At 37.4% G+C, this 26,592-nt stretch overlaps 1 protein-coding gene across 3 annotated transcripts in view; it reads left to right on the top strand.

The window, feature by feature from the left end:
- Positions 1–6,563, top strand: part of LOC115220324 (telomere repeats-binding bouquet formation protein 2-like) — a 32,081-nt gene extending 25,518 nt beyond the window's left edge. For all 3 annotated transcript variants that reach the window (XM_029790425.2, XM_036510120.1, XM_036510121.1), the window contains exons 6-7: positions 2,723–2,822; positions 6,195–6,563. In XM_029790425.2, coding sequence (XP_029646285.2) covers positions 2,723–2,822; positions 6,195–6,289 — 195 coding nt within the window. In that variant the 3' untranslated portion in view covers positions 6,290–6,563. The remainder of the gene's footprint in view (positions 1–2,722; positions 2,823–6,194) is intronic.
- The last annotated feature ends 20,029 nt before the right edge of the window (positions 6,564–26,592 follow it).

Below are 26,592 nucleotides of genomic sequence, written 5' to 3'. Positions count from 1 at the left end.
GGAAGAGTGGGGGCAGCAGGGAACTGTATCAGATAGCCAGAAGGGAAGCTAGGAGACAAGTATATCTAGCTAAGGGAGAAGCAGAAAAGAAGTTTGCCTATGTTCAGTATCATGAGGATCAAAGAATTGAAGTATTTTGGATAGCAAGACAGTGTGTGAGAGAACATTGTGATATCATAGGAGAGAAATGTGTCTGCATGGTGCACTTGCTTTTAATGATTCTGCAAAGAAAGAGGCTTGGAGGTGCCATTATGAAAGACTGCTGAACATGGAGAATGCATGGGAGAGAGAAAGTCTGCAAATATTGACCCAGTTGAGGGACCAGCTACCTGAATCGACAGTACCCTGGTAGTTAAAGCAATTAAGGATATGAAGACAATGAAAGCCCCCAGCCCATCGAGAATCACTGCTGAGATGCTTAAAATATCTGACAGTATGGGTTATGGTCTAGTCACTCGTATTATAAATCGGGTGGTTCATGAAGGAGCCAAACCCAATGACTGGTGTAGCAGCACCATAATCGACTGCTACAAAGGTAAAGGTGATGCCTTAGAAATAATTTCAGAGGTATCAAGTTGTTGGATCAGGTGATGGAAGTTACAGAGTGAGTAATAACCCAACTAATTAGGGAGAAAGTTAGTCTAGATGAGATGCAGTTTGGTTTTGTTCCAGGTAGAAGCACCACTGATGCTATATTTCTGGTAAGGCAAGAGAAATACAGAGACAAAGATAAATGTCTGTACTTGGCTTTTGTTGACATGGAGAAAGTTTTTGACAGGGTCCCCCCAATCCCTCATCTAGTGGTCAATGCAGAAACTAGGGATAGACAAGTGGTTGGTGAGAACCATACAAGCCCTGTACAAGGTCGCTACTGGTAAGGTGAGGGTAGGCAATGGGTACATCAAAGAATTCTGGGTACAAGAAGTCCTAGGTATGGAAGCAAGGTCTAGAATCAAAGGGCCTTTCACTGCCTGGCAGTGAAACATGGGCTGTGACAGCCGAGGAGATGCATAGACTTGAAAGAAATGAAGCTGATATGATTCACTGGATGTGCAATGTCAGTGTGTATGTTCGACAGAGTGTAAGCATCTTAAGAGAAAAAAGGCATCAGATGTGGTGTGCAAGAGACTGCACTGGTATGGTCATGTGATATGTATGGACAAGGACAGCTGTGATCTCTAACTGTGGTAGAGGTAGACCCATTAAGACATGGGAAAAGGTGATGAAGCATGATCTTTGGGCTTTGAGCCTCACAGAGGCTATGACTGGTGACCGAGATCTTTGGCATTGTACTGTACTTGAGAGAACCCATCAAGCCAAGTTCAAGAAGGTTGAACTGTACAACAGCTGAAACATGAAGGCAACTATCAAGATGAGGACCCCCATCCAACCAATGCAAACAATGTACATAGTATAAAATTCATCATCATCATCGTTTAACTATCTGTTTTCCATGATAGCATGGGTTGGACGGTTCAGCTGGGGTCTCGGAAGCTAGAAGGTTGCACCAGGCTCCAGTCTGATCTGGCAGTGTTTCTACAGCTGGATGCCCTTCCTAACGCCAATCACTCCGTGAGTGTAGTGGGTGCTTTTTACGTGCCAGACGAGGCTGGCAAACGGCCACGATCAGATGGTGCTTTTTACGTACCACCGGCACAGAGACCAGACGAGGCTGGCAACGGCCACGATCGGATGGTGCTTTTTACGTGCCACCGGCACGGAGGCCAGTCAGGGTGGCGCTGGCTACGGCCACGTTCGGATGGTTCTCTTACGTGCCACCAGCACTGGTATCACAGCTACAAATTCCATTGATGTTGATCGATTACAATTTTGATTTTGATTTCATCTCAGAAATATAGAATTGTACTTTGTAAGTTGGTGTAGGACAAATGTTAACAAAGGATTTGATTCAGAAAACACTTTTATTTTATTCAGTTTTCTCATTGATATGTTCAACATCACTGAGGCATCCAATGTGCATCGACAAAGGATACACCTCCACCCAGTCTTCCTTTCAATTTCCAAACAAAACTCCACTCACAAGTCATTGGTCAACCCAAGGCTGTATTGTAAGTCATCATTTGCCAAGGGATTCTATCCGAGTCCATGAGGTTGCAAAGCAAACTTCTTAACCATGCAGTGATACACACAGACTACAACAGTGAGCTAATTACTCTAAAATATTACTCTCGCTAACAATGCTTCTAGCTATAAAAACTATGCTTTCTTTTTTTATAAAATATTGTAGTACAGATGATGGTGGTGGCAGCAACAATGATAATGATTTAGTGCCCATGTTCCATGCTGGCATTGGTTGGATGGGTTGATGGGATCCAAGGGGCCCAACACCTGCATCATAGCCCAGTGTCTGCTTTGGCTTAGGTACTAAAAGTTTGAATTGATATTTCTATGAGTTTCTAATATTGTACACTTACAAAGGCAGTGAGCTGGCAGAATTGTTACCTTGCTGGACAAAATGCTTAGCAGAATTTCTTCTGTCTCTATGTTCTGGGTTCAAATTCTGCAGAGGTTAACTTTGCCTTTCAACCTTTCAGGGTCGATAAAATAAGTACCAATTTAGTACTGGGGTCAATGTAATAGACTTACTCCCTCCCCTAAAATTGCTGGCTTTGTACTAAAACTTGACACTATTATTGTATGTAGATTTGCTTATTCAGCCTTTGGACTTTCATTTACTGTTTTTCCTTATGTTCTATCACAGAATGATGAAGAAACATGTATAAAATCTAGACAACAGCAGCCTATGGCATGTTCACATTCACAAGCATCATTTCAATCTAAGTCCAGTGAGAAAACAAATGGTAAGGATGGTTGTTTCTTTCAAATATTCTAGTATGTGTCATGATTTTATGGCTGTGATTTATGTTATTTTGAAACCTGGTTTTATTTTATAAAATTTTTGAGGAGTAATATAGTAACGTAATAAACCAGAAATATTTTTAAACAGTTGTAATTATTCTTGTTATGATAAGAAAAGTCATCAGTGTTAATAAGAATTCTTTTGAAAACAAAAAACAGTGAGGGAAGAAACTCCAAAATTTAAATTGACTAAAAATTAAATGTTGTTTTATATTAAGTAGAATTAAAAGATATCCCAAGACCTTACAACGTAAGATATTGTATTATTTTTCAGTGTAATGTAAGACGGTGAAATTGTTGACAATTTAGTGAAGCGTGATAGTACCACGCAGTTATGATATGAACTGCAGTTGTGAATAGTAGAACATAGTTACAACAGAAATTGATAAAAATTTATGTTGGTTGGGTCACATACAGAGGATAGACAATAGCAGATTCCCCAGACAAATCCTCTACTTCCAACTATCCAAGGGAAAAAGAAACCATGGAAGAGCTAGACTGAGATTCAAAGATATTGCAAAAAAACGGAATCTGAAGTGGAAAGGAATTGATCATAATAAATGATCAGTATGGAGAAAGCTTATCAAGTCATGCCAAAGACAGGAACGGTCGTAGTCATGACAACTGACTGCAAATCAATCAGGCATGAAGAATTGTGTAGTGTTTTGAGAATTCCGATATTGTAACAACACTTCAGACTCTCAGTTTCCCTCTATAGTTTTCTGGGGTTTTTTTAAATTTAAAAATTTTTCTCTACTATGATCTGTTTCTTACTTTGAAGAAATTTAATGAAAGCAATGTTGTCATTGCAAAACTTTTGTTTGTGTCTTGGATGCATGTAAATCTCCTTTCTGGAACTGCACTTATGTCTCATCTCTTGGGTTGGTAGCTTCCTGTCAGATTATACTATTGGTATGTGTGACAATAATGGAACTTTTTTCTTCCTCATTCTATCAACTCTGGCATCCACCACGATTTGGTTTTGTCCTGATTCTCTTCTTTCTATTCATAAATGACTTACCTGCCATTACAGCCAACAATACCTACTTTTATGCAGATGATACTTTCATTTCTCCTTAGCTTTCCCCAGCCATGTACTGTCCTCTGCACACTAAATTCATTACTATAAAAGGTAAAACCTCTTTCAGCCATGAATGACCACGGGATTGCTCCTAGAAAATTACCCTCTGAGGCACAAGTCCTGGCAGAGTTGTTTATGGAAGACCAGCAGTCGTCCATGTATACCAGCCTCTTCTCTCCATATCACTGATGTTATCCAAGGAAAAGACAAAGGCCAATACAGCTTGGTACCACTGATGTTGTAACTTATTTCTACAACTAAGTGAACTGGAGCGACATGAAATAAAGTATCTTGCTCAAGACCACAACACACTGCTGGTCCAGGAATCAAACTCACTACTTCTAACCACCGAGCCATGTGCCTTCACTACTATACTATACTATATATATATATATACGAGGGGCGTTCAATAAGTAATGCCCCTGACCCACTTCCCATAGCAGTAGAGCAACGAAACTTTGCACAGTTATTAGTCTTTCTCTACATAGGAACCACCCAGAGTTACGCATTTCTCCCATCGTTTGATGCAGCTCTGGAGACCGTTTTTTTTAGAAGACCCAGCTTGGTCCTCCAACCACGACGTGACTTCAGAAATCAAGGCTGCATCATCTGAGAAACGCTTTCCTTTCAAAAACAACTTCATGGCTGGAAAGAGGTGAAAATCAGAGGGTGCAAGGTCAGGAGAGTAGGGGGATGGGGGAGGAGTTCATAGCCGCACGCCTGTGCTTCTGATCTAGCGACAAGCGAGTTGTGGACCGGAGCGTTGTCCTGCAGGAGGACGATGTCTTTGCAGATCTTGCCCTGCAGGAGGATGATGTCTTTGCTGATCTTGCCCTGCCTCTTGATTTTGATAGTTTCTCTTAATTTCCTCAAAAGTGAAGCATAATAGGCTCCTGTAATTGTGGTACCCTTTTCCAGGAAATCTGTTATCAATACTCCGTCCTGGTCCCAGAAGACTGTGAGCATGACCTTGCCAGCGGAGGGCTGCACCCTTGCCTTCTTTGGAGGAGGTGAGTCACGGTTTTTCCACTGCATTGACTGGGCTTTGGTCTCTGGATCATAGTGATGGACCCAGGTTTCATCCTGTGTCTTTTGAAAAATTTTGACTCATCTTCTTGGCACATCTCCAAATTCATCCTCGAGCACTCCACGCGTTCTTGCTTCTGGAAAGGTGTGAGCAACCTGGGAATCCATCTGGCAGACACCTTTTGCATATGCAAATGGTCATGAATGATAGTTTCCACAGACCTGATACTAATCTTACCTCGTGGGCTATTTGGCGAATAGTTATGCGTCGATCTTCCAAAATGGCAGCCTCAACTTGACGGACAGATGCCTCAACAATTGCAGAAGGGGGGGCGACCAGATCTGGGAGCTGTTTCCATCGAGTTCCGACCATGTTTGAATTCACGATGCCAGCGTTTTACAAGGTCATATGATGGGGCATCATCATTATAAGTTACTTTCATTTCATGAAAAGTCTCCTGTGGTGTGCGTCCTTTCAAATACAAAAACCGGATCACTGCTCGACACTCAACAGGCTCCATTTCACACTTGACTCAGTTCAAACACCTGTAAATCAGAAACCCCAATTAGTTCAGAGCTGTAATTTTCCACCTACTCTATAGAGATATAAATAATAGCACACGCAAAATTTCAGCTAGATCAAACAACGCCCCTCGTATATATATAAAGTATATAGGTGTGGCTGAGTGGTAAGATGTTTGCTTGTCAACCACATGATTTTGAGTTCAATCCTGCTGCATGACGCCTTGGGCAAGTGTCTTCAGCTATAGCCCTGGGTCAAACAAAGCTTTGTTAATGGATTTGATTGACAGAAACTGAAAGAAGCTCATCATATATATGTTTGTGTATTTGCCCACCACGACCACCACCACCTGACAAGTGTTGGTTTATTTATGTCCCCATAACTTAGCAGTTTGGTAATAAAAGAAACTGACAAAATAAGTACCAGACTTGAAAAAATAAATAATTCTTGTGATAGATTTGTTCACTTAAAAACCTTTAAGGCAGAGTTCCAGCATGGATGTAGCCCAGTGACTGAAAGAAATAACAGATATAAATTTTGTATGTATGTTCATCATCATCATTTAACATCCACCTTCCTTACTGGCTTGGATTGAACAAAGTTATGTTTATAAATGTGAATGTGTATATGCATATACACCCTCGTAGTCATGTTGTGTTGATCTAATGTTATTTATTTCCATAGATATTGTCAGCATAATGGAACTACAGAAGGCATCAGGCCATTTGGAATTATTTATCCCAGGAAAAGCTGGATGTCAAGTGATGTATAAATCATAATTCAAAGTCAGCATTGTTTTTTGTTTATTTGTTTCATTTATTCCTTTTTGTTTACTTTTGTTCTTTTAATTTCATTTTTATGAACTGACAGTGACTTGTTTTATATTCTTCCCTTCTGAAAATGCTGCATTCCAAAAACTGAACAATTTCATTATAATTTGCTTTGTTTATTTTTTTTTTGTTTATTTATTTGCTGTTTATTACGTGACAAAATTCAATATACTAGCTGAAGATTTTCATTTGACAGAGAATAAAAGAAATCTTTTAAAATCTATGTTTTCAATTTTTATCTTAGTTATCAATCAATATTCTTTGGAATACTGTTCTGTTATTGATCTGATTTTAATATCTTGATGGGATGTAAATTCTCACCAAATAGAGTCTGTGATTGTTTTCATTCACTCCATCTTGAATTTTTTTGGTCAAAATATGAACACCACATACTCTCGTTTCCCCACTCTAATATAACTCTTTAAACCAACATTTAGAAATATGTTTTCTATGTGAAAAGCACCCAGGCTACACGGCAAAGTGGTTGGCATTTGGAAGAGCATCCAGCTGTAAAACCATGCCAGAGTAGACCTTGCTGGTGCTGGTGCCACATGAAAAGCATCCAGTACACTCTGTAAAGTGGTTAGTGTTAGCAAGTTATCCAACCATAAAAACCATGCGAAATCAGACAGTGGAGTCTAGTGCAATCCTTTGGCTTGCAAGCTCCTGTCAAACCAGTTGGGGTTGTGCGATAGGCAAAAAGTAAATGATCCAGTTTAGTCTGGAGGTTTCCAGTACTTTGCTGTTTTGATCCATTCTTTACTGTCTGAACAGCTCGTTCTGCTAGGCCTTTTGAAGACGGAAGATACGGTGCAGTTCTTATGTGATGTACCCCATTCTTTTTCAAAAATGTTTGGAAAGGAGTACCATTATCTGAACAGATTGCTTCTGGAATCCCAAATGTAGAAAATGATGAGCATAGTCGGGTTACCGTAGCTTCTGCTGTAACATGTACCACTGGATGTACATCTCTCCATTTCGAATGTGCATCAATAACCAATAAGTACATCATACATTAAGAGGGCCAAAATAATCAACGTATAACCTTTGCCACGGTTTTGCTGGCCAATTCCTGGGATGTACAGGTCCTGTTTTGTCACTGATGTTGTTGACAAACGTCATATCTTCTGCACATCTGCTCAATATCAGCATCCAGATTGGACACTGATAGTAGCGTCAAGATAATGCCTTCATTCAATTTATACCTGGATGAGCATCATGCAACTCATTAAGCAATTGTTACCTTAATTTAAAAGGTATGAGGACCCCAAAGTATGCAACCCTCATGCAAACTCAGTTCATCTTTGCGTTGTAAAAACTGTTTTAATCTTAAACTTGTTTGGGACGGCCATCCTCTTCAAAGATAATGCTTGACACAGGACAGTATTTGATCTTTGTTAGTCAAAGTACATTCTGTCCTCAGATAGGTGTGTCACTAAAATGTTGCATCATGTGTACCAGTTCCGCTGGTTGTTCAATTTCGTGTAACAAAGAAGTCAAGGGAAAACGACTCAATGCATCAGCATTAACATTCTTAGACCCAGGAACGTAAAGCATACGATAACTATAATCACTTAACATCAAAGCCCATCCCTGCATTCCAGGGGAACACATTTGCTGAATACCCCACTCTTCTCCAAGTAGTGCAATCAAAGGTTTATGATCATTACAGATTTCAAAATGACGGCCCCCAAACATATTGATGGCATCACTTGACACCAAATAAAACTACAAGTGCTTCTTTGTCCGACTGAGAATAGTTCTTTTCAGCTTTTGCTACAGGACGAACAGTACTCTCATTCATTCGATGACAGAACGCTGCGCCTAGCCCTGATGGAGATGCATCACATTGTAACATTAAACGTTTATGCGGATCATAATGCACAAGTATATTCCAACCCCAAAGGGAATCTTTATGCAATAAGGAATATAAGGGTGTCAGTACTGTTCAAATATGTGATAACATTCCTACAAATGATCTTAACTCCCTATTGTTTTTAGGTTCTGGTGCATTTAAAATAGGTTGCACTTTATCACTCCTAATTTGTAAAGCATCTTTATTAAGTTGGTAACCAAGATAAACAATCACATAAAACTCACACTTGTTCTTCAGCTTTAATCCACTTTTGGGAAGACGATTGAGTACGATGAATAATGTATGAAGAGGTTCATCATCGGAACGTCCGGTGATTAGTAAATCATCTAGGTATGCACCAGCTCATGGTACTTCTTTAATAATGCGCTGAAACATTCCTGGGGCTGAATTAATTCCAAATGGTAATCTAGTAAATTAAAACAACCCAATATGGGTAGCAATCGTAGTGCAAGCACAAGAATTGTCATCAAGTTTAATCTGGGAATATGCATGACTGAGATCAATTTTTGTGAACTTTTGACTTCCCGCCAGAGTTGCATACAAATCTTCTATTTTAGGTAACGGGTACTTGTCTAAAACAGCTGACTGGTTGACTGTAAGTTTATAATCTCTGCAAATGCACACTGAGCCACCCGGTTTCATCACTGGTACAATGGGAGCTGTCCAATCAGAGTATTGAACTGGAACAATAACACCTTCCGATTGTAAACGTTGTTATTCAGCTTCCACTTTTGGCTGCAAAGTGTATGGAAGTGTTTGAGCTTTACAAAACTGCGGTGACATGTTGGAAAGTAATTTTATGTTAGCTTTAAATCCATTCAATTTTTCATGCTTGGTGTCAAACTACAATATTCTTTTTCCAGTTGTTCCAATGATGGTGTATCACAGTTTTAATCATGGTGAATGTACCAGGTAATTGTCATAACCAATCACGGCCCAACACATTTGATATCACCATGTTACACGTTTACATTGCAAACTCCAATTATTGGGATTTATTGCCTGGTATATGTTTTTAAAGTTGAATAGTTTGTAGAAAATGGAAAACAGCTGACAGAAGGAGTGGTAACAATAGAGACTGAAGCACCTGAGTCAGTTTCCATGCGTACTGACTGACCTTCAATTATCACATCGACAACGTACGAAGGTGGTCGTACTGTAGTGTTTAAAACTGAATTTAAAGCAAAATCTTGGTCTTGGTTTTCCAGATTTGTCTTTATTGTTTGCACTGAATGTTTTTGTGAAGATGAAGCTCTGTGCTCATTGTTCTTTGTACAACAAACTCTGACAAGATGTCCCGTTTTACCACATAAATGACAAACGGTTTGCTGATGCCAGCACTCAGATGGAGAATAATGTTTAAATCCACGGCTGTTTTTCTGTAAGACTAGATGGCCAAGTTTTTGTAGATGTAATAGATTGCACAGCATCTGTCTCTTTTTGTATAGAAAATTTAATAAACTGTTGTGAAATGTTTTTCGCTTTGACAAACTATAGCACAGGCTCTTTCGCAAGTAAGCTTTAATTCTTCTTCTGAAAGCAATTTAGAATGGACAGTCTCATCATGAATACCAGAAAGCCATTTCGTTTTCAAATATTTTTGGAGGAATTAGATTGTATTTACTCTCAGGTAAAGCTTGTTGTATTCTGGCAATGGAATCATTGCAATCTTCTTCAGGTTTTTGAACTAATTTTGTAAAACAGTAACATGCTGTGTACACATTTTTAGCAGATCCCCAAAGTTCATTCAGTAAACCAAATAACTTTAGTTAATGTGGCAGATTCCATAATTCTCAAGGCGTCAAAGTGTCTTTGTCCTTCCTGCCCAAGTAATTGGCATAACTTTATTTTGTGACATTCTGATAAATTAATGGTTGGTTGTAGTATCGGAAGTAGTTCTAAATAATCCCCAAATGAACGTTTCCAGCAATTCTATTTGGCGGGGGATGGTTTGTCTGAAGTAATACTCCACAGTTGTGTTGGTAACTGCAGCATAGCACACATGTCTAGCCTCGTCGCCAGGTAATAAGTACCAGTAATATGTAATTCAGGCTATAGCCTAATGAAAACAACACAGAACACATGCTGTAGATAAGACTAACTTAGTTAAAAAAACATTTATTGTTGCAAAACAATTTACAGCAAGTTTTATAGATAGGAAAAGAACCAATCAGAATAGGTGTGGCTGTGGTAAGTAGCTTGCTTACCAACCATATGGTCATGGGTTCAGTCCCACTGCATGGCACCTTGGGCAAGTGTCTTCTATAGCCTCGGGCCGACCGAAGCCTTGTGGGTGGATTTGGTAGACAGAAACTGGAAGAAGACCATCATGTATATATATATATATATATGTGTGTGTGTGTGTGTGTGTGTGTGTATCCTTGTTTCTGTGTTTGTCCCCCGATGCTGGTGTGTTTATGTCCCCGTAACTTAGCGGTTCGGCAAAAGAGACCGATAGAATAAGTACTAGGCTTACAAAAAACAAGTCATGGGGTCGATTTGCTCGACTAAAGGCGGTGCTCCAGCATGGCCGCAGTCAAATGACTGAAACAAGTAAAAGAATAAAAGAAAGAATAAACACACATACACTCATACACACGATAGACTGAACGATACATAACACGTAGTTGTAGGTTCAAGTTGTAACAGTCAGTTTAAATTTTAAAGGGTTAAACACTTTCTGTGACTTCATACATTCAACACCAGCTCACACTACTTTTTCAATCAGTATTCATCTTTCACTTTCATTAGTTCAACTCAATAATCTATTAGACATTATATCATTTCTGAATTAAAAATCTTTTTCGCAGCTAGTGGCAGTTTTCTGTAGTTTCAATGTAGTTAAAGAATAATTGTATAAAAATGATGGTATCTTATACAATATGAAAATTAGCATAAATTATTTGTTACCATTGAAACTTGTAGTTAATTGGTGGAGTTGAGTTATTGTTTGTTAATTGTGTTGGATTACTGGGTTCAAACCTTGTTACAATACTCATGTATGCTCAACTAGCATGGGTCCAACTTTTAACTCAACTGGAATTCTGTTGGTTATGACAGCGAGGGTTCCAGTTGATCCAATCAGTGGAATGGCCTTCTTGTGAAATTCACATGCAAGTGACTGGGCACTCCACAGATACACGTACCCTTAATGTAGTTCTCAGGGAGATTCAATGTGACACAGAATGTGACAAGGCTGGCCCTTTTCAAATATAGTGCCAACTCCTTTTTGCCAGCTCAAGGACACAGTGCACTGCCAAGTATCGAATTCATGGCCTCACTAGTGTTAGCCAAATACCCTAACCACTGGAGCTGTTTGTACCAATAATATACACACACTTTTAAATTGTAGAACTATTTAAATCCCTCCTTATTATAATGAAACTGAAACATTGCCAGCCCTTTCTCTCGCCATCTATCATACCCTTTTCCAAATAATTCATACTCCACAGTGGCTTGTACACCAACCATTCTTTTGGAGGAAGGGTGTTGTCTTTTCTGAATCATTACAAACAGTATTCACCTTCATAGAAGGTAACATCAGTATATGTTGGCTAGCCTTGGGATTCAACAGCTGAACTTCTATATTGTCTCTTAACATGCCGGAAATAGTGGCCATCAAATTACACTCTTGAATAAAGGATATACTGGACAAAATAGAGAGGATGGATGGTCATGGCTGGAGCACCTTTCATCATAAGTGTGTTTGATCAGGGATGATCTACAGTTAAGCAACAACAAAATTTACTTCAAGTCAACTAGGAGAGGTATTTGCTTGGTCGTTTTTCCTGCTAGAAATAGCAGCCAAATAACCTTCAAATTAGATCCTATTTTAAATTAGGAAAGGACTCATTGGATAATGTAGTCTAATATTCACAAAGATAAAAATGAGGAAAAACTGCTTGGAGAGTAGTGTTTCTCTTAGCATTAATAATCTTTTCTAATTTTGGCACAAAGTCAGCAATTTTAAGGGGAGGGGCAATCTATTACATAAACCCCAGTGCTGGTACTTATTTTATCAACCCCAAAAGGATGAAAGATAGTGTTGAACTTGGCAGGATTTGAACTCAGTATGCAAAGAGTTGCAAAGAACTTTTCTGACGCTAACATTACTGCCCACTCACCATCTTACATAGACACAAAATGATTAAGTTTATTTCATATTTTTGTAATTTTTTTAATTAGAAATGCTCAACTTTACAAGCTGGCAATGTTCAGCAAATATTTTTTCAGTTCTCTTCGTACATGACATGTTCAGCTACAAACTACATATGAATTTATGTTGGTAAGAGAGAGGAAAAAGAAAAAAAAAACCCACTTGGAAACTGAAAGCATTATGAACATGCAACAAAATACACTTCTTTTTCAGGCCTGTCTCTCTTTCTTATCAATAACTGCCAATCAATAATGCAGACGTCCAAACTACTCTATTTTTAATACTGCAAATTGACGTCATAGTTTCACCAAATGGCACTGAACCAGCAGACAAACAAACCTTTATTTCCTTTTGCTATTTAGAGTACTTTAATTAGGAGAACATTAGCAGTTATCAGTACATTGACTACTAAATCTCTCCATTATCTAACTCCTTACACTAGGGGCTGCATATTTCAATTCAAAATTTCAAGATAAAACTGGTAGACTAGATTGGAGGTCAGTCTGTCAAAGAAATTCAATTCTGATTAAAAAGTTGAAGTGATTAATATAACCTGACAACCAAACTATATCTACATTGCTATCAATGATATGATGTGTCCCACTCTCAAAGGTTTAGTTCATTTAGCTCTGAATAAGTGTAATAATGAGTGGATTAATTTGCTACTGTTGATGGCAGGAGAACTGTGTAATTGACAAGTGTTTTATTAGTATGTAATTCTAAGTTCTTATCTTCTCATGAGCAGAATCTGTGACTGAATATCATTCCTATTCAGATTAAGAGAATAGAGTATTAGATATTTAACTGTAGTCTTCACATATAGCTGAACACAACTGGGAAGCCAGTAATGTACATAAAAATCTACAATAGAAGATCCTCTTTTTCAAATTAGGTTCAGTCATCTGATTTTTTTCAAAATGTCTCACATCTTTCCGTTCTTTATCAATAGCCCTGAATTGTAGACTTATATAGATAGTGTGTGTATGTGTGTGTGAACCTGTCCTAGTATCTCGAGTATTTTATATGTACCCCTATTTACTGTTGAGATTGAGGGTGATGAAAGGTGTTTCTGCATTTCATTAAGTGTAGATATATTAGGGTGAGGCTGGTGGAGTTTTATTGAGTTTGTGCTGTGTAAAGTTTGATGCAAAGGGGGTAGCAAATATAGAAGCTTTCTCCACATGAAGACTGTTTCTGGAGCCATTATGGTTGGGTAGGGATTGGTTGAAGGATCACAAAAATATTATTTTGGCAACTAACCAAAATAACTAGCAATAATTTGGAAGTAGAACAACATGCAAGCTATGCAATGCATGAGCGAGTCCTTTAGTTTGTTTTTAATTATTGTCTTATAAGAGTTGCCATAGTGAATAAAACTCACCCAGTGATAGAAATTAATGATTTTTTTCTGCAGTTATTTTAGGCCTTGTTCTTTGCTTTTACTGGTGTAGAGCAACTCTGTATGAACCAGTCAGTATATTTGCATCATGGGCCTTGCTTGTTGGAGGAGTTTTAACAAACAAAGATTATTTAGCAGGTTTGGATTAGTAAGGGTGAAGCATACTTATTGCCAGATACAGTTAGCATAAAACTAGCAGACCTCTGACTAGCTAACAAGAAGTGCTGTGATATTCTGGAAGGAAGGTTAACAGTGATTAGGTAGGGATTAGATGATTCAATAGATGTAAAGATGGTGTAGTTTTGGAAAAGCTAGGTTTTAAGGAGAGAAGAGATTAAGATTTGAAGTGTTCTTGTTGATCAGCGTACATGTAGTTGACAAGGCTGTCTTATCACATGGATATCCAAAACAGTTGCTTATGGGCCTCAAGATTTAATCTGAAAAACAAAAATTAAGGTCCATTTTGTTCTTATTGTATTTTCCCAAGTCAACTTTGGTCAAGCAGTCCTGTGGCACATAGATTGACCAACTTCTCCCTCAATGTGGACTGTACTAAACACATGCAGTGCTGAATTCTATGATATACAGGGTGACAGTCTGAGAGTATTGTACTTTCTCCACTGTTGTATCCACTCCTGTGTGTCTGCAGGTTCTGGATGTGTACATCAGAAGCAGATAGGGTTAACACAGTTGTCCCACTGAACTTTGTGGTGATGAGTAACCCAGCATGGAGTTAGGAGCTAGTGAGGCAGTAGGTGTTGCAGCTATATCTGCATTGTTAAATATCAACAATATAGATACAGTTGCATCATTGCAGAAATAGCAGCTGTGACATCACAGTCAGCATTGTTCACAAAAGGAATCCTTGTGATTTCTGTCACCTACTTTCTTGTTTCTAGAGATTTGGTATTTCATAGAGTATCAAATTATTGACTTCTCAAGAAACAGAAACTTTCTTGGCATTCTTGTACTATTGAGTGGATTTGACTCGTTTTTGCAAGAACATTTAAAAATGTATGAACTTAGCAAACATTTGCAAAGTATTTATTGAAATAATGGAAGAAATCTAAAAGTCAAAGTATTATTCTGTAAGTGTTGATTCCACCGAAGACATCTTAAATATTGATCAACTGATATTTACTGTTTGATACATTTGTGAAAGTGAGCTGATGTAATGTTCTGCCAAATTCATCCACATCTTTTCTCACTACACAAAGAATTTTAGAAGAATTTACCATTTTCAAACTTTTTTTGGTCAGTCTTACGACAATGCTTCAAATATGTCAGGACACTAAAATGGATTGAATTTACTACCCATATTTCTAACTATTTATCTTCCATCAAATTCTGACTGTGCTGGATGCAATTTGAACTTGGTGGGAGTAAAATCAACACAATGTGATCTAGTGAACATCTTTGACTTTGTTCAGTACTTATATCCCTTTTTATCTGCTTTCACACATTGCTGGAATGTTCTGACATCATATTTGGGAAGGAATCATGTTGTGTTCGTCTCTTTAGCAGAAGATGGTCGGCACATTTTGGTGTTACTGTCCTTTGTGGAGGCTTTGTAAAAATTCCAGATTCATTGGATAAGGAATGAAACACATGACACTAGGCCAAAGGATTGAAGAAGAAAATGGAGAAGCTTGAGACTGGAATGAAAGAGGGATCAAAACAACTTGAATCTTACAATCAAAAGATGTGGATATATTTGTTGCTGTTGATCTCCTCAAGTCTGTGAAAGATTCTGTCTTTTAGAAATGAAAACTTCAATTCAGTGAGTTTGTAGTGAAAGCTAGATGCTGCTGTTCAAATTCTAAACTTAGTGATCGAGACAGATGTGCCAGAAAGTGAAGTGTACACCTTACTCAATATGATGGATCAACAGAACAGGTACTTCTTCATAAAAGTGGAAAGTTCAAGATTAAAACATCTCTTTCTGATGAAACATGTAGAATCCCATGGAAGTATCAGTTATCTGTTTTCTTTGTTTAGTCAGTTAGAAGCAGTTGACTGAAATGAATTTAGTCAAAGGTGTGAAAACTTGTCTTAACGAATGAATTCAAGACCTTCCAAACATGCCCAGCAAATACATTTCAGATAAGCTGAAATCACATTCAGAACATTTATAGACATAATAGGAACCAACTAAACTAGGGCACATAAATTGTTCAGGTAGAAAATACAAAGAATTCTTTTCACAACATGAGACAGTAAGAGTTGGGTCTGCCTTCCTTTTCGCATTGAAAGCAATATTCTCCAGAACATAGAATTTCACCCTATTATAAAGCAGCTCCCTGCAATGAAATGATGCAAATTTTCTAGTTGTAAAACTTTAATGTATTGTAGACAGGGGAAGTTAAGTGGAGATGAATGGCTTGTGACGGGGTTATACAAAGATACAGTAAATTAAGTGAGAGTCAATCATGATTTCAGTGATGACTCTAGTGTGAGGGTAGGAGTCCATCAAAACTCAGTCCCTAGTCCTCTCCAATTCATCACGATCCTATAATACATTCTTGGAGAAGTTTACAACTGACTGGCTATAGGAATTTCTCTATGTTGAAGATCTAGTTCTTATAGCTGAATCAATAGGGTAATTCTATGGGAAGTTTCAGGCATGGAAGCTAAATTGAAAATTGCAAAGTCTTAAAAGACAAAGGGTTTAGTAAATAGGAAAAAAAGCAGAAGTTTGATGTCTTCAGAGAAACTGTTTTGCTTGATATGCAAAAGAAAAAAGAAAAAAAAATGGAGTAGGTATAAACTTCATAAAGTTTACCCATTGTAAGCTATGGATACATGAGATGTAGTAGAATCACCGGCAGACTAACTGAAAATGTAAGCTTTGTTTGTGATAGATGCACTGGAGCAGTACATGCTCTGAACACACTGGAAATAGATTCTCTTAAATACCTGGATGCTTCACTAGCCGTAATCAATAGCTTTTGTTACCTTAGAGATATAATTAGCAAGTGCCGTGGTTGCTCTGAAACTATAATAGACAGGGTAAGAATAGACAAGAGAAAGTTCAGGGAGCTACTATCACTACTAGCAACAAAGGTCTTTTCATTCAGAGTTAAGTAAGGGTAGATTGTATGATACTTGTGTTAGAACTGTGATGTTGCATGGTATTGAGACATGGGCCTTCAATGCAGGGAATTTGAAAAGACTGGAAGGAAATAAAGTGAGTATGTTCCATTGGATGGGCAGTGTAGGTGTGTATAAATGACATAGGGCAAATGGGCTGAGAGAAAAACAGAGGAATCCGATGTAGGATGTAAGAGAGAAGTCTGTGCAGGTGTGGACATGTATATCAATGAGGATTAGCTGTTTAGGAAAGTACTGATCACTTAATGTGGATGGAACTTTCAGAAGAGGGAGACCCTAGAAGACATAGGACGCAGTGATGAGGGCTGATCTCAGGGCCTTGAGTGTTGCAGAAGAGATGACAAAGGACCAGGATGACTGGCAACATGTGGTTCTTGAGAAGACCCACCAAACCCAGCAAAACTAAGTTCTGGAAATGCTGTGTGTGTTCTACACAATGAGAACTTTTGCCTAATTTCCTCTAAGTCATCGCCAAAACCCATCATCTTTCTAACTGCAGGTTTTCACTACTCCCTATTCAGAATCATTTCTTTTGAAATACATTCTTCATTCTTGATACTGACCTCGTTACCCACATTTTTTATTAATCACCCACCTGAAGCACCAAATTATCTCCTTCATTCTCACAATATAGCTTTCACTCTCTGTATGCACAATGCCTGCCTCTTTCTTCCCCCACATTCATGCAATCCATCAAGCTATATATAATCTCTCTCTCTCTCTCTCTCTTCCTTCCCCTGTCTATCATTACTAATCTATTGCTCTTCACCCCCATGCATCACTGTTAACCCTTTATCCACCATTCACTATATCCATCCTTCAACCAGACCTAATCCCTATAGATATTTCCTATTCTTTCCTTCTCCCTCTTCTCATTTTCCCCTTAACATTTGTCCTTCATTCATTGTATTCTTCTCCCATCCCCTATTCCCCATCTCTCATTCTCCAGTATGGTCTTGTAATTCTACCCTCGTACATCCATTTCTTTGTCATTACTCATTTCTGCTCATCTCACAGCTTCAGGATTCACCCAGACTCCACTTCTTTTATTGCTTTCCACCTCCACCCAGTCACTCCCAACCACTCATCTAAAATGCAAGGAGCTGATTAGCTTCTCTACAGACTTGTTCTGCTCTGACTCCTTCTCTCATACTTTAACCCCTTGTCTTCTACTATAAAGCCACCCGGTGAAGGTGCATGGCTTAATGGTTAGGAATATTTGGCTCAGGATCGTAAGGTTGTGAGTTCAATTTCCAGTGGTGCATTGTTTCCTTGAGCAAGACACTTTATTTCACTTTGCTCCAGTCCACTCAGCTGACAAAACTGAGTAGTACCTGTAATTCAAAAGGACCAGCCTTGCCAAATTCTGTGTCATTTTGAGTCTCTTTGAGAACAACATGAAGGGGACACATGTCCATGGAGTGCTCAGACTCTTGCATGTTAATTTCACAAGCAGGCTGTTCTGTTGATCAGATCAACAGTAACCCTTGTTTTCATATCCAATAGAGTGCCATTAAAACCACCCTTATCCCTCAGAGTTCTTTCATAGACGTAGGAGTGGCTGTGTGGCAAGTAGCTTGCTTACCGACCGCATGGTTCCAGGTTCAGTCCCACTGCGTGGCACCTTGGGCAAGTGTCTTCTAGTTTAGCTTCGGGCCGACCAGGGCCTTGTGAGTGGATTTGTAGAAGGAAACTGAAAGAAACCCGTCGTATATATGTATATATGTATGTGTGTGTGTGAGTGTGTGTATGTATGTTTGTGTGTCTGTGTTTCTCCCCCCAACATTGCTTGACGTCCGATGCTGGTGTGTTTACGTCCTTGTAACTTAGCAGTTCAGCAAAAGACAGATAGAATAAGTACTAGGCTTACAAAGAATAAGTCCTGGGGTTGATTTGCTCAACTAAAGGCAGTGCTCCAGCATGGCCACAGTCAATTGACTGAAACAAGTAAAAGAGTCTTATTAGCTGCTCAGCAACCTCACTATTACTGGTATCACCAAAAGAAGCACCCAGTACTTGCTGTAAAGTGATTGGTGCTAGGAAGGGTGTCTAGCCATAGAAACCATGCCAAAGCAGACATTGGAGCATGATGCTGTCTTTGGACATCATCATCATCATCGTTTAACATCCGTTTTCCATGCCAGCATGGGTTGGACGGTTTGACTGGGGTCTGAGAAGCCAGGAGGCTGCACCAGGCTCCAGTCTGATCTGGCAGTGTTTCTACAGCTGGATGCCCTTCCTAACGCCAACCACTCCGTGAGTGTAGTGGGTGCTTTTTACATGCCACCGGCACAGGCGCCAGAGGAGGCTGGCAAACAGCCACGATCAGTTGGTACTTTTTACGTGTCTCTGGCATGGACGCCAGTCAAGGCAACGCTGGCATCAGCCACGTTCGGATGGTGCTTTTTACATGTCACCAGCACGGGTATCACAACTACAATTTCCATTTGATTTTTATTTTGATGTTGATGCACTTGACTTAATAGGTCTCCTCAAGCACAGCAGGTCACCCTACGATCCAAGGTTAGCACAGCAGGCTGTCCTGCAAGCCATGAACTCACTTCATTTGCGGGTCTTTGCAGTCACAGCATATCTCAGAGGTCTTGGTCTTTCGTCATTGCCTCTGTGAGGCCCAATGTGCCACCAGCATCATATCAAACTGTCCAACTCATGCCACTTTTGAACATAAATGTTAAATGATGATGGGGAAATGTGAAATATGAAATGTGAAATAACTATTCAATACAAATTTTTTTTCTTAACTTTTTATTCAATAATTGATGAACAATCAGTTAAAACAATGATAACAGTGAGTGTAATAAGGTAAGCCAATATAATTAAGGTTTGATAATCATACAGTCTGTCTTACTGATTTTTCTTTCATATTTCATGTGTGAGTGTGTGTGTGTGTGTATATATATATATATATATGTGTGTATAATCACATTTATATATACATATATCTATTAGCACACACACAGACACACTCCTCTATACACAGACATAAATGGTTATACACTTTTTATATATGTATAAACATCAATGCATACACACCTATCTACCAAAATATATATGTACATACATATTCGTTGCATAGAGTGATTGGTCTATTTCACCAAATTTTCCACTCGTACAGAGAAGGAAGCGAGAACTTTTGTCAGCTTATTTAAAAAATATTTTTGTCATTTTTACATTTATATATTTTTTCAACAATAATATGTACAAAATGGCTATAACATACTTGCTTTTTTTTCTTTTTGCTATTATTATTTTTTTTGTAATGAAGGGATATATTTTTTTAGAATTTTTTATTTTACAAACAAAAACAACTGATTAATTCAAAAACAGTTCTACAAAGAACATAGAGTGAGAAGGAAAAAGATAGAATTGATCTTTTCTTAGGCACTCAGTCTGTCAATCATTTTCATTTAACCTTGTCAGTGAGACCAACCTCCTGCAGTTGGTTTGTAGCTTGCTGCGATGTGCAGCAAGAATCAGAACAGTGTAGTGCTGCAAGGCCTGCTTTGCAGTAATAAAGCCTGGTCCACAACATCATTAATTGAAAAATCTTCTGGTGACAACACAACCATAGGTGGAATCACTTCATGCAAGAATATCAGAGAGAGAGAGAGAGAGGTTGAAGTTAAAACTGCATCAAGGCACATGACGACGTAGCTGTGTGTTAAAATAATTATCAAGATGATAATAGAATAATTAGAGAATCATGCTGATTTAAATTCAGAAGCAGTTGTAAAATGTTATAACAAGAGATAGATAGAAATATATTAATAATATGCAGTTGATACCTAATAGGGTGTGCTGAACATTATAAAGAAAACATGAACAATGTTTTACAAAATAAACGACTTGTGCTTTTCTTATAGAGTTTTTTTATGACTCGTTCTGAAAATCTGAAATAGAAATGGAGGTGCATTAATAGCATTTAAATGTTTTCTAAGTTTCGGGAAGACTGAAAGCTTGTGTTTAACTCCAGTTGTCAGGCTAGAAGTAAGTGAAAAACACCAGTTTATGGATAAGATACCAACTTATGACTGATAGGATGGTAAGATTCCCAGATGTCCAGGTATTTATTTCTAATAGCTAGTTGGATTGCCCGGAAAATACAATAAAAGCTTAGCAACAGATTTGAACTCATAATCTATGAATTGGTAGTCCATACCTGATCCATTCAGTTATTTCACTTCTGCATTAGCAACATATTCTAAATCTATACAACCAGTAGAGAGAGACAGAAAGATAGTGTGAATTTAATACGGCATGAAGGCACGTAATCTTACAGTTGTAATAAGGAGTGTTTAAAATATGACATGAGACTAGTCGTAGCATGTCTACTTGTTTTAGTGATTTCGTTCAATAGTAAATGTATTAAAATAGAACAAAGTGATCAAATCTATAAATTATGAACACTTGCAATATGATCACTTAAAGATAATAAAGATATATCCACATTAAAACTGATGGTAAGATTTTCTCACAATTGGATATTTTCTTTTGATTCTTAATATTTTCAATTAGCATTGATATTTTTTACATATGCCCTATATAAGTTTGAGGAAGTCTTTACATGTATATATGTATAGAGTCATACTAGTATAAGTATGTTTAACAGTTGTGATGGTGTAGTTTCTTTAGTTGTTACTGATATTTATATAATGTCATTCAAATTCTGCTGAGGTTGACATTAGCATTCATCGTTATGGAGTCAAGAAATTAGAGCATGAGTCAAGTACTGGGGGTGAAATAATTGGCAACACCTCTCCACCAAAACAAGTCTGAAACTATTAATTTTACATTAACCCTTTGGCCTTTAAACCAGCCATATCAGACCCAAATATTCTACACATTTAATGCTTAAACTGGCCAGATTCATACAATGTCAATATAAACATTTACAATTACATTATTAAAATCTCAAAGCTATGAGATAATGCATGATTAATTCAAACCAATTTGAATAAATAGGCATTATTATGTTTGACAAAGTAATATGAATGCTAGAAGTTTAATGAACTATGGATGTACCTATGATAATGTACATTGTTGTTCCTAAATGTTCATTTTGCAAGATCACATAAAACTTACATGCAGTTTACCTGCAACATTTGTGGCATATCTTGCATTGTCTACCTTCATGTTATCTTACAAACACCACAAGCCAAATCAAAAGAAGGATTTTTATATATATATATATATATATATATATATATATATATATATATATATCCTGCTCAACCCTTTAAACATTCAGATTACTCTGTCAAATGTAATGCATATTTATCACATTGTCTTGAATTACTGAGAGGTAATATTTTTCCATACTTAAACATAGATGTTGTGTTAGAACAAACTATACTGTGGGAGATACCATGAGAGAAAGCCCCATATTGGCTTTTGGTGCAAAATGCACTCTTGTTAATATTGCTAGTGAGGAATTCTAAATCAATCATGCATTATCTTGTAGCTTGAAGTTGTGGCACACAATTCTCCCTACTCCACACCACCAATGTTTATCCAAGGAAAAGACTGTTGATTTGGGTTGAAACACATTGGCACCAGTGTTGTTGCAGGTGATACACCACAAGAAGCCAGGTCAGACACTGCATGGCATCTAGCTTGACTTTAACAATTCAGTTAATCCACTATTCCAGATTAGCATAATTCTTTGAATAATTAGTAGATGCATAACAATTAAGTACTTTGTTTCTAATCACATAGTCTCAGGTTTAGTTCCATTGTGGGCAAATGTCTTCTACTGTAGCTTTGGGTCAACCAAAGCCTTGTGAGTGGATTCGATTGAAGGAAACTGAAAGAAGCCTGTTGCATGCATGTGTGTGTATTGATGTTTATGTCTGTGTTTATTCCCCACCACCATTTGACAACTGGTGTTGGTGTGTTTATGTCCTTATAAATCAGTAAAAATGCACCAAGCTTTAAAAAAATAAGTACTGGAGTTGATTCATTTGACTAAAATTGTTCAAGGTGGTGCCCCAGTATAGGTAAAAGTAATAGGTAAAAGATAAAAGATAAGTCTTTCAGGAGATTTCCTTGATATCTTGAAGACCTTATCAATTATAACACATTACTTGTTAACAACAAATATCTGTGTAATGAATTCAACTGAATATCTGTACATATAAAAGGCAGGATGTGTGTGTGTGCGTGTGTACGTGAATGTAATTTATGCACGTCCACAAATTAGCATGCATGTCGCTCCAATTTTAGGACATTCGTCATGACCCTAGCTGTATTTTCATCAACTTATTTTTACCAGAGGCACCAGCGAATAGCAGTAAATATAAATTTTCAACCAAAACTTTTAACAAATTTCAAGTTGGAGAAATCACCATTGTTTGCAAACAGGAGTTAAGTCCCCTGCTAGCGATGAGTAAGTTTTTGTTAAGACTTTTGCTGTTTTTTTTTCCATCGAGGAAAAAAGTGTTTTGTTGATATATGGGCAACACACACACACACACACACACCACACACACACACACACACAAACATGTATGCAATAGATGTACATACATGTGTGTGTGTGTGGTGTGTTTGTGTGTGTTGCCCATACATATATATATATATATATATATATATATATATATATATATATATATACATACATACATATATATGTAAATCAATTTCAACAGATTTTGCCCAAATTTGATGTCGATGTTATTTAGTTTGGTTTGAAATAAAGAACTTGATTAGCTTAATAATATAACTTAATCCCGGGCAAAGCCGGGCTACACTGCTAGTTCTTACTTTGAAGAAGAATATATTGATATTGTTATAAGCAATGTCAGATTGATTAAATCAGTTTCTTTTTTGATGGCTTAGTCAGAGGACAAAATATAGCATGGTGGCACCCATTAGATTCTTCAAGATTAGTGGGAAGAAGAGAGGAAGTTAAACTTAGACCGAAAACTGGCTAGAATGCTTGCAAAAGAGTAGCTTGCTTAGTCTACTGTCCAGATTGTAGCTCCACCGTTTCTTTTCTTATCATATTCACTGATATTTTTATACTAGTTAAATGATAACTACAAAAGCACAACCAGGGTCTTTATTTAAATACTTTAGTGTTCAAAATAGTTCCAAATCAATACATTCTTTTCCTTTCTATTTTTGTGCCTCAAATAGTTTATACTCAGGAATTTTATTGATGTTTTATTGATATAATATTGGTTTCAAATTTTGGAACAAGGTTAGCAATTATGGGGTCGGGGGTAAATCAATTACATTGACCCCCCCAGTGCTCACTTGTTATTTATTTTATTGACCCTGAAAGGATGAGAGGCAAAGTTGACTTTGGCAAAATTTGAACTCAGAACATACAGACTGACAAAAGGCCACTAAGCATTTTGGCCAGCATGCTAACAATTCTGCTAGCTTGCCACCTTTAATGATACACAATATAACTATTATTTTATTTACTATTTTGTTTTATAACCATTTTACAAATAGAGACATAGTAAAGAAAGGTAAATACATAAACAGGTAGAAAGAGAGAGAGAGGGGGGGAGGGCATGTATATAGATACATTGAAGATTCTGCATGTGTCTCTCTCTCTATATATGCACACATACATACAAACATTTATTTATACACACTCACATAGACATACGATATTAGTGATGTTTATAGAAGAAAGAAGAATTAAAGAATAAACAGAAATTTTTAGAATTTGAGAAAGCTTGTTTAAGTTAGGTTAGTTGTTTCATTGTTCTGAGTTGAAATACTGCCAGGGTCAGTATTGTACAGTATCACTAAAGGAAGAAATACCAGTTATTCTTAGAGTAAAATGTGTGATAAAAGTAATTCTTTTATTCTTTTATGAATAGCGTCTCATAGAATAAGAGACTTTGAATGGTCTTGGTTGTGTGATTATATATATATATACATCAACTGATTTACTTTGTTTTAAGACATCAATAAGTAGGAAAGAACAAGTCATAACAGTGTGTAGTTGAAAGATTATTTTTATAACTATAGGACCTGTCTTATGAGATGGAATTATTTGTTGTGCTAGCTAATTAAACTGGCTAGTAGATTTGTTTTAAGCAACCTGACTGAAAAGTACAAAGTTTAATTGTTAAGAAAATTTTTTTAAATGTAAATGGGGTGTGGCTGTGGTAAGAAGCTTGCTTCCTAACCACATGGTTCTGGGTTCAGTCCCATTGCATGACAACCTGAGCAAGTGTCTTCTACTATAGCCTCAGGCCGACCAAAGCCTTGTGAATGGATTTGGTAGATGGAAACTGAAAGAAGCCTGTCACACACACATATATCTACGTGTGTGCATGTCTTCATGCCTGTGTTTATCTCCTGCCACCACTTAACAACCGGTGTTGGTGTGTTTACATCCCCATAACTTAGTGGTTTGGCAAAAGATTTTAGAATAAATACCAGACTTAAATGGAAAATAAGTCCTGGGGATGACTCATTTTACTAAAAGTTCTTGAAGGTGGTACTCCAGAATGGGCACACTCTAATGTCTGAAACAGGTAAAAGATAAAAGAGAAACACTAAATACAATACTAAAAAAATAATCCATAATTTCTAACATTTCTATATAATAATAGTTATTTGTCATCAGATTTGGTGTGCTGGTCCCAAAAATTTTTTTAATTCCCGCTATGCTATTTGAAAAAAGAATTATAAGGATTTCTTCAATTGAAGCAAATCCACAAATTTGCCCTTTCTGTACATATAGCTAACTATTACAGTCGAAAAAGGTCGCGGTATTTTGTCTGGGACACTGTTAGTTATTCACTGTTCCAAATGATAATTATTTCTAGTAAAAGAACAAGGCCTGAATCTTGGGTTAGTCAATACCATCAACACCAGTATTTAGCTGATACTTTATTTCGTTGACCCTGAAAGGCTGAACTCAGGGAGTAAAGATTTAAAACAAATGCAAGACATTTTCTCTGATGCTCTAATGATTCTTAATAATAATAATAATAATAATAATAATAATAATAATCCTTTCTACAAAAGGTATAAGGCCTTGAAATTTTGTGGGAGGAGGCTAGTCAATTAGATCAATCCCAGTGCTTCACTAGTACTCATTTTATCAACCCCAAAAGGATGAAAGGCAAAGTGGACCTCAGTGGAATTTGAACTGTAATAATAATCCTTTCTACTGAAGGCACAAGGCCTTGAAATTTGGTGGGAGGAGACTAGTTGATTACATCAACCCTAGTGTTTCATTGGTACTTAATTTATCAACCCCAAAAGGATAAAAGGTAAAATCGACCTCAGCAGAATTTGAACTCAGAATGTAAAGCAGACGAAATGCCATGAAGCCCAGTGTGTTAACACTTCTGCCAGCTTGCTGCCTTTACTTAAGATAATGCACTGTCTCAATCAACCACAGCCACCATACAGACAAAAATTGCTCCACCACCTTTCCTAGTATAAAAAGGTGCTGGGGGTGATTTTTACAACAGACTGATAAATTTGACAGACTTCATTGAAAACTTTAGCCACTCTACAGACACCAACAAATGTTAGTTCCAGTAGAAATTTCTACCATTGAATTTTAACATTGGTCCAAGGTCAAACATTTTAGGAGTCAGTCCCATAAAAGTAAAAAGCAATGTTTATTCCTGTGAGATTTCACTTCACAACATAGGAGTAAAACCTTGTAGCATTTTCCCCACTGATGAAACATATTCCTGCATCTGTAG

Source organism: Octopus sinensis, linkage group LG16, assembly GCF_006345805.1.
Source record: "Octopus sinensis linkage group LG16, ASM634580v1, whole genome shotgun sequence".
NCBI classification, from domain to species: domain Eukaryota; kingdom Metazoa; phylum Mollusca; class Cephalopoda; order Octopoda; family Octopodidae; genus Octopus; species Octopus sinensis.
This window is presented reverse-complemented; position numbering and strand designations above follow the sequence as displayed.